The sequence below is a fragment of the Chrysoperla carnea genome, chromosome 1, assembly GCF_905475395.1.
Source record: "Chrysoperla carnea chromosome 1, inChrCarn1.1, whole genome shotgun sequence".
In the NCBI taxonomy this organism is placed as follows: domain Eukaryota; kingdom Metazoa; phylum Arthropoda; class Insecta; order Neuroptera; family Chrysopidae; genus Chrysoperla; species Chrysoperla carnea.
In genome coordinates this window covers 81765447-81778945 of record NC_058337.1, presented here as the reverse complement: position 1 = coordinate 81778945, position 13499 = coordinate 81765447, and the positions used below count along the sequence as shown (strand labels likewise).

The following is a 13499-nucleotide window of genomic DNA, read 5'->3' as shown; positions in this document are numbered from 1 at the left end:
CGCCACATTTTTGAGACATCTATGAAAAAAAATAGTCGATTGGAGTCAAGTCTGAACACTATGATTGCCTTTGAATTGTACAATGTGTTCCTTTCTAATTTAAAACGAGTGGAAGTTCATACTGACAGGTGGCCTAAGCGTCAGTGGATTATAATTGAAACAGCTTTTTAAAAACGAAAACGGTATTTAAAAGTAAATTTTCGGATAACATTAGGGATCTTTTTTTAAATTTTATTGTTTGTAAATTCAATTTAAGTACTTCTAAAATCTGCAAAAACAAATATAGTGCTTCACTTGAAAATAAAAAATAAAACAATTAACTAGATTAACATAGACTAAATAATTATATTTTATATTTCGAAATTACGCACCTTTCGTAAACAAAAAGAGGATGGAACTTTAAAAACTAGCTTCCGTGTATTAACTTACCAATGTAAATAGCTATTGAGAAGCTTGATGCAGAAGTTTAAGCATAGGCTTAGTACTTTTTTCCACAATTATATTTGTTTAGTCTACTTGAATTTAGCGGCTTCATTATATTAAATGTATATTGAAACACTTGTTTAATATTTTTTAGTTCTCATCATAGGTACATACATATATTCATAGTAGCATCGTAGTTATAATAATTATTAATGCTTTTGGATAGCATTAAAATTAGTATTCATTGTGTAAACACATGATAGAGTCACATACGATATAATATATATTCTGATTTTTCGTTCACCTAAGGCAAATTTAACTTTATGATTTTTCCCATATATAATAATTTTTCATAATAATCATAATAATAATCACATAGCGTGTTTTTTATTATTATTAAAATAATAATAAAAAAAATTAATTAAAAATTTTTCAAAATAAAAATATTGATAGCTGAGACTAACAGCAGGATTGTTTTTTATAGCTACAAATAGTATATTTTATCGATTCAAATTACCTTCGAGCTGTAGGTTAAAATTTATAAAGCATCCATCTTGCACCAAGGAATCATGTATAAAATAATATAGAAAGAACCTGACGCACCAAATTATGAGCGTATGTATCGATAATGCAGGGAGGAATATACAAACTAGTTCTATAGGAGAGTTACGTATGGAAAAAAGTGGCTTAACGTAACGTTAGATTGGTTCAAGCACTTTTTGTTTCTTTAAAGCATCAGTACCTAGATGACCGAGCTTTGTTTAAAATGTCTCTGCACAAATACTCATTTGAATGTCCCGATATTATAGTTTATTTCGTCAACCAAAACTGACAAAGCCGCGCAGACTTGACACTATACAATACACACGAAGCGAAACCCATTCAATGTATATATACTCGCCAATAGATGTCAGGAAGAGCAATATTTTACAGTTGATGTTTCAGTTTTTCCTGAAAACACGGATAAAACGATATCTAAAAATGAATCCTAGCTAGATCAATTTTTCGCCCCCGAAACCTATTTGGATACTAAATTTTATGAAAATCGTTGGAGACATTTTAGAGATTGTTGACGTATTGACATATTGTTGAAAATGAGAATACAAAAAAATAATCAATTTAAAAAATAAAGATTTAGAGCAATTTGTCATCTGATTTTTGTTAAATACGTTATTCGAGTTTTGTTATCTAAAATTACTATAAATCTTTTACAAAAGTATCTGTTGAAAGGAAGCAACTAGTTGAAGCAACAGTAAAAACCATTTCAACAGATAGTACATCTAAAATTCAACAAGCTACTGAAAACGAGATGTTAGTTAACTTGTTGATTAAATTTATTTTTACTGCAGGCAGGCGAGTAATATGCATAAATTGACCAACTTTAAAACTTACTATCTATGTTAATTATAAATTTTTACAATTACTTTTTAGGATTTTTAAAGCTTTTTGTCAAAAACATTATTTGAATTTTAACGATCTTGTTAGTCTTGATTTATTTATTAAATGTTACTCAACTGCTTTTCTTTCGTTTTTTTTTTTTTTTTTATGTATTGTTCTTTTTGGAGTTAGCGTTATATATTTTAAAGTAAAGATAATATTTTAAAGGTTATTCAGTTATTCAAAAGTCCTAAAAGAAGCAATACCAAAAGCTTTGTGCAACATTATTTATTTAACGTATACTCAATGTCACAAAAAATGCTCGTTTTAAAACATTCTAAGTGTTACTATTATAACATAACATATGATGCGTACGCTTAGAATGGTTTTAACTGTGGCACTTTTTCTGACAGTGAGTGTACATCGTGCATAGTATAAAACAAAGTCGCTTCCGCATGTCCCTTATCCCTATCTATGCTTAGATCTTTGAAACTACGCAACGGATTTTGATGCAGTTTTTTCTAATATATAGAGTGATTCATGAGGAAATTTATGCATAATTTGTATAATACATGCATAACATAATAGAGCACGGGGTTGAAGGAGATGTGCTTCAAAAACTTAAAAAGTTGTGCATCGATTGAGCTCAAATATTGACAAGATATACAACCAGCTTCAAGGATTCTTTTTATCTGTTTTTAACCTTCGAAGGGTCGAAAGGCGGAGCGGAAATTGGAGATGAATAATCGAATATTTGCAAATATACCCAAGTGGGGTATCAAATAAAAGAGCATGACGAGAAGAGGATATTGGGTGGGAAATTAAAGAGGATATGTTGCCCTGGAAAGCGGACACAGCTAGTTTGTTAAAATTAATTAGTGTACTTCTGATTCACTAAAAATAATAAAATGAAATCTTTAAACAAAAAAAAAAAAACTATTCCAAAACAAGTTAATATGCACTAAAAAGTAAAAAAATAATGTAATAACAATTATTGTTATTTTTGGAGTTGGTGTCAACTAAGGAAACAATTGTGACAGAACAGTTTGCTACATTAACTTAGCTTATACCGACTACAAAAATAACAATAATTGTAACTACATTATTATTTTACTATTAAGTGCGTTTTAATTTGTTTTGGAATAGTTTTATTTAAGTCGGTTTTTTTTTTTTTTGTTAAATGTTTTTTTATTTTGTGAATTTTAGTGAATCTGAAGTACACTAATTTGTCACTAAAAAAGAATCATCGAAATCGATTGGCGTGATATTGAATTATTCATCCAATTGTTGCGCCCATACTTCTGCAAATTTAAGAATTATATGGTTTTCTCACGGATGTTATTGTCAAAACTGGACTTAATTGAATTGGAATCATATGGGAAGCTTTCAAATAAAAAAAGGAACATCAAAATCGGTTTTGAGAACCTTTTCCTTTTTTGAAGACGGATAATAAAAGCTAGGGAAAATCGCTTAATAACTCCACAAAGAGAAGTAAAGATCAATTGAAATAAGAAACGATAGCAATAACACGAATGCCTTACGAATAGTTAATAAGTTACTAAAATGTAATATTATTTGTTCGCAAAAAGTTTAGGTGATATTATTAAAACTGAAGACGACAACAATGTCGGTGGTAATATTAGCGCAACAATAAATTTTATTTGAGTATGTTCTAACAAAACAAGTGACGAGCATATGGGAAAACTATGTACATATGATATCTTGAATGTTGTGAAACCACTAATGTGAAAAGTTATGCATATACCTGTTACGTTGGATATATTTATTATACGAATAAATACAAAACCAACTTATGTTAACAAATTTCTTCACAACACCATCGAGGTGGATTTGATAGAAAAAATGTTATGTTAACATGATACAACAAAAACATTGTAGAAAATTTATGTATTTTAGGGTGAATCCTTTTTTATGAATAGTAAATAATGCATCGTAAAAGAACTTGTCATGTAAGTGATGACATTTTCTTTAAAGACTATAGCGATGTCACAAAAAAAAAATTTTTAATAATTAATACTCTGGGATCTAGTTTTAAACCCCCGAACTAAAAAAAGGGTTGTGATAAGTTTGACAGCTATGTGTGTGTGTCTTTGTGTTTGTCTATCTGTGGCATCGTACCGCCTGAACGGATGAACCGATTTTAAATTTTTTGTTTTCATTTGAAAAAAAAATTTAACGGAGAGTGTTTTTAGCTATGTTTCAAGTGCGAGCTTAGGTTTACGTACCCGAAAAAAATAACAAATTGGCGATGATCTTCAAAATCGATTCAGTTGGGAAAAGGCATGACATATAAATACACACAAAACTACTATGGAAATGAATGGTCAAATAAACCTGGTTCAATTCATTTCAAAAAGTGAAATGGTAAAATAATAAGGTAATTTAAAACAATAATTCAAAAGAACAAAGTCAACTCAAATGGAAATATTTGAATTTCAATTAAAATATTTCCAAAAATTTGTCCCAAAAAATGGTAGCTCTCTAAGTATCCTTTTCACCTGATCTGATGTCCTTGTAAATCACATTTGTCGGGGTTTTTTTTAATTTTGTAAATTTCACTTGTAACAAAAAAATTTTGGGTGTTGTTTAATCAACCAGTAATTCTGTGACATTTATCGATTTGGGAACAGGGCCAATAGACATTATCTGCCTATAATTAAGAACTATCAATTATCGTATAAGAGTCCTTGGGAGCGGAAATTACTTACAAAAATATACTCATCAGCCGTAGTGCTTGATTTGCTGAGCAACTAACGAAATTCAAACTGAGTGATGATAGCAGTAAATAATAGAACCGCTGAGCCGGTGCCCTTGGCCGATCGAAGTCTACGAAAACGATGATTCGTACTCTGCTGGAAAATCAAGGTCGTTTCCTCGAAATATGGTGCAGTAACTTTTGATAGGCAATTTAATTGTTTATAACATCATCAATCATGAAAGGAAATGCATGGAAACTGAAGTTTTGCGTTGCACCGGGCAACAGCTAGTTATTAATATAATAAATTTGTATAAAATTAATAACGAATATTGTTTAGATAATTTATTAATTGTCTGATTAAATTTATCGATATTTTGCTTATGACTAATATATATATATTCATTTATTTCTTCACGTTGCTGGGCGTCAGTTAGTTTCGAAGTTATCAAGTTATTTATATTTTAATAAATTTATTTAATATTTTCGATGACAAAAATTTTATTATCTATAAATTAATTTTATGCAAATTATAATTTATAGATAATAAATTAATTTTGATCCTTAAGAAAATAAATTGTAGCATTTTAATACTAGTATCAAAAATTATTTCAAAATTTTATTTGATACGATTTTGTTAAGATTTGTTTAATGTAGATTCTTGATAATTCCAAATAATTATTGTGAAAGTTTTATTAATTCATAAAATTTAAATTTAAATTTATTAGTCCATATTTTTTATTCAAAGAAATGATTCATTTTAGTAATGTGTGTACAGATGGTATTTTTTAGCACTGTGTATAGGAAAAACTCAAAAACAAACCATTTGCTACAGAATCCATAGGTGTAAAACCCATATTTTTACAAATTTCCTCCAAAGGTAATATAGCTATTGCTTTTTTATCAATGAATTTTCAAAAAAAAAATCTAAAAAAGGATCAATGAACAGATCCTACCTACTAGATGTTAAAAATAACAAGGGACCATTGATTGATAAACAGTGTTAGAGGCGCAATCAAACAAAGTTTATTTCTTGGCCAATTTTATTAAAAATTTCCTTTGCCAAACGTTTAAGTATAACCATACTTGTTTATGTTGTACAATTGTGTAAATAAAAATAAAACAAAAACAAAGTATATTTAAGGTTAAAGTAAAGCAGGTACTTAATAAAGGCCAAATTTATTTTACTAAAGTACGAAATAGTGGGTGTAAAGGTCTTATGTTCTCTTCTCCTTAGTACATATTTACTTTTGTGATCTAGTAAAATATAAAATAAAAACGTACCAAGGAGAAACTTTATACCAGTCATTTCGTGCTTTAGTCAAATAAATTTGGCCGCTATTTAGGTAGCTGCTTAATTTTATCCTAAAAAATATTTTGATTTTTTAAATTTGGGAACAAATGACAAATAGATTTCCAGATAGTTCCATTTTCATTATCAGCAAGTGACGCCAACAATATAGGTAGAACAAACTTAGGAGACCCATATGATTCCATCTGACTCGATTTTCAGCTTACTAGAATAAATTAACTACAGTGGGAAATTCTTTTTTAAAAGAATGGAAAGATAATTTCCTTCACCCAAGTTTCTAGCCCAAAAATTAATAAAAAGTTCCTACCTCCGTTGTAAAACAAGTAATTTTTGGATACATTTTCTGAAAATGATGAAATTTATGAAAATGAAAATATTTGTGCTAAGTACCTACCCACATTTATCTACAACAATTGTAAAACAAAATAATCCAGAAAAGAAGTATAAAAATATATTTACGCGCCTAATTTTTTGCATTTTTAGAATTTTAGTTCCAAGGTTGTTTATCGTTTTATCTTTACTAAAATAAAGAATACGTCGCGAATGTTATTTTAATTCATTTTGAGCTGATTCATTGTTCCTACCAAGGATAAATTGTGTAGTTATAATTTGGATTTGTTCAATCATAAAAATTGCGTTCCATGCCGACCTTTCCGCATTTGTACATTTCTAAATGCATTGAAAGGTTTACAAACCCTACATAATGCAAAACCGCTACGTAAGTACTAATGAGTGCCTCAGAAATAAAGGTATGTATGCTATATTAGGCACTATTAAGTAGCCAAAGGGCTTTGTTGTTGGTTATTATAACTAGAAATGTTGCTAGATTTTTCTGCTCTGCAATAACATTTTATAAAGCAATAAATGCATGCTTTAATGTGTAGTACTAAAAGTTTTTTAGAAGTGGCACTGAAAATATATGTAAAAGCCATATGCACATAAACTGAACCTTCACTTTAAAGAAATAATAGCCTAAAAATTGTTACAATAATTATACAAACTAAAAATCAAACCCGCCCATATCATGATATACAAGTCTATGATTAATTTTCACTTTAACACCTAATTTATCGTATTTATATAATAATATTTTGTCTCATTCATCATAATAACAATAATCTTAAAATATTATTTACATAAATTTAAATTAAATTATTTATTCATAACTCTAATAAAATACCCTCTCCACATTGTTATAATATGAAAATTGTTTTATGTCAAATTGAATGTGAAATAAGTTTTACTGTAATAATAATTATCATTTATGACGGAAAGGTCTTTGTAAATTGAACACTTTGTGTTGTAGTATTATAATATGTAGGTATTTGTATTTGTATCCTAATAACTATAGTTTCGTGTAATCATATAAATTAGGGTTTTGTATATTAAAATTAATAGTTTTTGGGAGAAGTTTTGGTAGGTGTTCGATAATAATTTATACATTCTTAACAGCAAATATTTACGAAAACAAGAAATTTGGGATCCAGATGTAATTCCTTTTAAAATATAAATTATGGCACGCCATTTTACTATTTAATGTCCGAAAAAAAATGATCGTAATAATAATACATTATTATTATATTATCATCATAATAATAATCATTTTCATTATGTACATAATTTTAATTCAACCATTTTTATTATGTACATAATTTTAATTCAATCATTTTTATTATGTACATAATTTTAATTCATATTAAATAGTAAAACGGCGTGCCATATATTTCCATTATGTACATAATTTTAATTAAATCATTTTTATTATGTACATAATTTTAATTCTCTATTTCCATTATGTACATAATTTTAATTCAATCATTTTTATTATGTACATAATTTTAATTCAATCATTTTTTTTAATCTAATTCAAATAAAATTAACTGATTTATTATTATGTATCATCATAATAATAATACATGTAAGTTATTAATTTATTGAATAAATAACGAGATTGTATTTAATCCTGAAAGGAATATATTGACAAAATTATATAAAGGAATTACACTAAATTTACAAACAAAAACATACCTGAAAGGAATAAATTAAATTACAACGTTATTTAATAGAATGTCCACTAATAAACGTTTATGATTCTAACACAATATAAATTATAAAAATCTTTAGTTCAGGTATGTCAATTGAAACAAAAGTAAACAATTATATCACTATGGAAGTGATAATAATTTACACCTTCCCCCCCGAAGTCATTTTTTGCGAAGTAAAAGGTGACAGCTTACTGCTATGAAAATAATTTGATTCACTTCTTTTCTTGCCACAATCAACTTCATAAAACGAAGATGAAATCCGGCTTAATATTTTAAAAGGCCCAAGGCGAACTTTGTCCATTTTATTGCGATTTAATTTGTTCCCATTCTCTACGTACACAAGATCTCCAATTTCAAATTGAAAAGTTGTTCGATTTTTGTCAACTCTTTTTTTATTTTCCATAAAACTTCTGGATGAATTAATGAAAGCTTGCTGGCGGTCTTCAGCTAAATCACTAGGTGGTTCATATATTGGCGAAAAGTTTGATTTAAACGTTCGTTGAGACCATTTGAACTTGCACAATCTATGCTTGTAAAAACAAGTTGGATACCTCTTCTATTTAGGTAATTTTTGAGTTCTACGGAATTTAGTCCAGTATATTGATCGGCAAGAATCAACTTTATTTTATTATTTTTAGCGATCGGATGTATAAGATTTATAAAATCTTTTGCGCATTGGCTTTTTGTAGTAGAAATCCAAGCATACCTGCTAAAATGATCCACTAGTATGTGCATAAATTTCTTTATAGACTTATTTCCGGCAAAACCACCCACTGTATCTATGGACAATATTTCATAGGGTTCTGTTGCAGGTCCAATTCTTGACAATTTTCCAATCAATCTTCCTCGGCGAGTTTTACTTTGCCTACATGTCACACAGCCTTTACAAAAGTCAATGATAAGTTTATCTAAATTTTTGAAATAGTAGTGTTGTCGTATTTTGTTTCTCATTTGTGCAACACCAATGTGACCATAGTGATTGTGCAACTTGTTAATTATTTCAAGGCCTAACTTTTCCGATACAAAAATCCGCTTTCTTCCTTTTAACATCTTAAATATAATATCGTGTCTACGCTCAGTTCCCTTTGCAGTTGTAAGTTCTCTTTGATTTTCATATTGATCCCTCTTTATTTCAGACAATTCTATTAAATTGACCACTTGAATGACATCTTCATTTTCGAAATATTCTAAAACTGGTTGCCGTGATAGTAAATCAGCGATAATATTTTCTTTTCCTTTTTTATATATTATCTGGAAATTAAATTGTGACAAGTAGTGGACCAGATCGCCAAGAATCTCATCAGTTCGTGACTTTGTTCTTAAATTTTCCAATGGTTTATGGTCACTACAAACGAAAAACTTTCGTCCAATAAGATAGTATTTCCAGTATTTAATGGCTTCTTTTATCGCCTTGCATTCTAAGTGAATCGTTTCCATTTTCTTTTCTCTTTCTGACAGTTTTCTAGAAAAATAAGCTACAGGGTGTAATAGACCATCTGACTGTGGTTGCCTCAAAGTCGCTCCAAGTCCTTTTTGACTAGCGTCTGTGTCAATGTAAACATCTTTTTCGACATCATAAATTGATAAAATTGGACGGGAACACAGATATTCTTTGATCATGGAGAAGCTGCGTTCACATTCTTCCGTCCAAATAAATTCAGTATTTTTTTTCAATAATCTGTGAAGGGGCTCAAATTTTTGAGCACTATGATCGATATATTTTATAAAGTAATTTATTGTTCCTAGAACACTTCGAACCCCAGATTTATCTGTAGGTCTTTTCAAATTTTTTATTGCCTTTAAATTTTCTTGTGCTGGTGATATTTTATTTTCTTCAATGTAATGGCCAAGATACTTAACCGATTGGGCTGCAAATTTACACTTTTCGAGCTTTAATTTAAATCCTTCTTCTCCTATTACTTCAAGAAATCTTGAGATATGTTGCATGTGATCTTTCCAATTGCGTGAGAAAATAAGACAGTCATCCATGTAGTTGACGCAAAACTCATCTAGGTTATTTCGTCTTATAATATTTGAAAGTATGCGTTGAAAGATTGCAGGAGCATTTTTCAATCCAAAAGGTAATACTTTGAACATAAATTTCCCGTACTTTGTAACGAAAGAAGTTTTCTCACGGTCCTTTTCTTTTAACCTAATACACCAAAAAGCGGAGTTTATATCAACAACAGTAAAGTATTTACATTTCGAAACTTTTTCCGTTATATCATTTATTGTTGGAAATGGGTAGCACTCTGGGATAGTTATTTTATTTAAGTTTCTAAAATCGATGCAAAGCCTTGATTTTCTTCCATCTTCTTTTTTATATGCGAGTGTTACCGGTGATGCGAACGGTGAATCAGATTCCTCTATTAGATCGGATGCTAGTAACTTCTGTACTTGATCTTTGATTTCACGTTCATCTGGTATAGAACATTTATAAGGGCGGGCCGTAACATATTCATCTCTCATTAACTTTATTTCGGCCTCTCTAGACTTTACTTTACCGACATCAAATTTATTTTTGGCAAAAATTTTCTTGTGATTTTCAATAATATTTAAAAGTTCTACTTTTTTTTCATATCCATCTATGTGATCTAATTTAGGTTTGAACTGATTTTCATTAGTTTCTTCTTGATGGTAAATTCTAATATTTTCAGTGTTTTTCTCTTCTTTTTCATTTTCATTGATTTTACCTTCTTTATTAAAATTTTTAACATCTTTATTATCTTCTTTCTTTACATCTCTATTATCTTCTCTCTTTACATCTCTATTATCTTCTTTATTGACATCTTTATTATCTTCTTTCTTTACATCTATATTATCTTCTTTCTTTACATTTTCTTTATCTTCTTTATTTTCATTTGTAATTATTTTGTTAGAAATTTCACAAGATTTCTTCTGATTTTGATTACTTCTTATTTGGAGCATCTCATCATTTTTAGGTTTTTGGTATATGTTTAAATTCTCGTCTTGAATTAGTTTAAATTTTTTAATAGCATCTAAACCTAGTAACAGGTCATAAGAAAATTCTGAATTTTTAACTACAAAAGTATTCAAATTGTTTGTAATATTTCCAATTTTAAGCTTTATGTTTGCCCGGGCCGAACTAAAATTGAAACCATTAATTGTCTTGAATGCAGTGTTATGCTTTAACAAACTTGTTTTTAATACATCTACAACTCTTTGATTAATTAGACTCACGTTAGATCCTGAGTCATACACTGCTTTTATTTTCATTTTATCATCAATAATTACGTTTACATGAATTAATGGAATCAAATTATCCGGGCTCTCTAGTTTAAAGAATTTCGGTCAATTTCCATTTTCATCATTTCAGCCTCATTTTCTGAATCAGATTTCGTTTCAATTAAATTAGATTCTTTTTTCTGAGCGTACAGTATTTTATTTCGGCATTCGTTAGAGGGATGAAATCGATTTTTCCAACCAAGAGCTTCACACATGTAGCATGGTTTTTTCAAGGGTATATCAATTTGTTTCTTTTTAGTCGATTCTCCTAATTTTGTTTTTTCATGCCGATTATCATATGGTTTATTTTCTTTCGAACGTTTATTATATTGACCATCTAGCTTTCGGAGTTCATTGTATAATTTTTTTATAGTGTTAATGTCTTCGCGATCTAGCTCATCTTGAACTTGAGATGGTAAACCCATTACAATCAAGTTTATTCTGGAACTCATAGTACTATCACTTTCTACTTCTAAACATAAATTTTCTTTTGTTAAAGCGTAATCGATCAATGAGCCGCCTAAGTATTTATAGGTATATGCTTTTCTGACAGCTGTCCAACCTTTGTCAATAAAAATGGAAAAAAATGAATTTCGCCATTCAGACCAATTAGTTAGACCAAATTTTTTCAAATTTCCTTCATACCAGTGTTTGGCCGATCCAGCGACAAAAAATCGTAAAGCTTCAATCATCTGGGTACCACTTTTTATTTTATTTCGGTCACATTCACTTTCAAATTTAGAAAACCACTCAGAAGGGTTTTGTGTTTTGTCATATTTATCAAGAACAAACTTCTTTTCTATATTTTGCAATTTTATCTCATCTTTGTCATTTAATTTTAATTCTAATTCCTTGATTCTTTTAATTAAAAAATTTTCTTCTTGGAGTTTTTCACTCACATCAAACAAAACTACAGATTCCTGTAACGGATAGTTTTTGTAGCTAAGGTTTCCATCTTCATCAAAATATTCTTTTTTCAAATCCTCATCTAATTTAATGCCAATTTTTCGGAAACCATTAATCGGTTTAATAGCAGCAATTGCACTTTTAATGGTGGTTTTTGATGATAATACCTTATGTTCATATAAATTTTTATGTTCATCTGGTAAGCTAAACCATAACCGCTTATCTTCGGATAGTCCAGCTAATTCAAAATATTCATCGCTTCTTCTTATTAAGTGGACAAACAATTTTTCCATCTTAAATGATTGTAATTTAATTTGTAAGTTATTAATTTATTGAATAAATAACGAGATTGTATTTAATCCTGAAAGGAATATATTGACAAAATTATATAAAGGAATTACACTAAATTTACAAACAAAAACATACCTGAAAGGAATAAATTAAATTACAACGTTATTTAATAGAATGTCCACTAATAAACGTTTATGATTCTAACACAATATAAATTATAAAAATCTTTAGTTCAGGTATGTCAATTGAAACAAAAGTAAACAATTATATCACTATGGAAGTGATAATAATTTACATACATTTTTATTATGATGATAACATAATAAAAATGTATTATTATTATGTATCATCATAATAATAATACATTATTATTATGATGATACATAATAATAATACATTTTTATTATGTTATCATCATAATTTTAATTCTCATCTCTCTTTTCTCATCTTATCTTATATCAATCTCTCTGTTACTAAGATTTATTTTACAAAATATAAAATATAAAATATAAAATTTCTGATTGAAAAAAAATAATTAATTAATTTTTTTCTCGATAAAAATTAGCCTATTAAATAGTAAAATGGCGTGCCATATATAAATTGAATTGGCTCAAAAACACAATAATTTTAATAAAAACTCAATCTCGACAACTTAATACATATTTTAATAAAATCTAAGTATAAGAAAATAATTTTTAGCTAAATTGAGGATTTAGAGTTTGGTAATTTTTTTAAATTTGTTTTTTAATGTTTGATTGTATAGTCGCGAAAGAGAAACACTAAAAATAGTCCAAGTCCACAAAATTTGAACAGTAAGACGGATTTGAATGCGGTTTTTGAACTCGGTTAATTGTGATAAAAATGATTTCAAACTGTTACTATAAATTGCTTTTTATGTATGCAAATTATTAATTTTTAATTTCTTATAAATCAGTTTAGGTCACAAAATTTCCTGACGCTCTAACGAATCGAATTCAGAAAACCGCATTCAAATCTGTCTTACTGCTGAAATTCTCGAACTTCAGTGCTTCATTTCCGCGAAAGTGATTTAATCTAACAAAACTTAGAGTAATGATTATTTAATCCGCAAATTTTTGAAATATCGAATAAAACCATACCCGATGAAAAGCTCAATGAAAAGCTCAATCTACTTCATAACTGGTAATCGATTGATGAACACTTT

General features: G+C 28.4%; 1 protein-coding gene across 1 annotated transcript; it reads right to left on the bottom strand.

Annotated features, from left to right (window-relative positions):
- Positions 1-10827: 10827 nt before the first annotated feature.
- LOC123305702 lies at positions 10828-12420 on the bottom strand. Its single transcript, XM_044887493.1, has one exon. It carries the CDS (start codon positions 12316-12318, stop codon positions 11167-11169), a length of 1152 nt encoding a protein of 383 aa, XP_044743428.1. The 5' UTR covers positions 12319-12420; the 3' UTR covers positions 10828-11166.
- Between the last annotated feature and the right edge of the window lie 1079 nt (positions 12421-13499).

Coding starts and splice junctions, on each gene's coding strand:
- LOC123305702 (XM_044887493.1), bottom strand. CDS start 12,318: ATGGAAAAATTGTTTGTCCACTTAATAAGAAGAAGCGATGAATATTTT.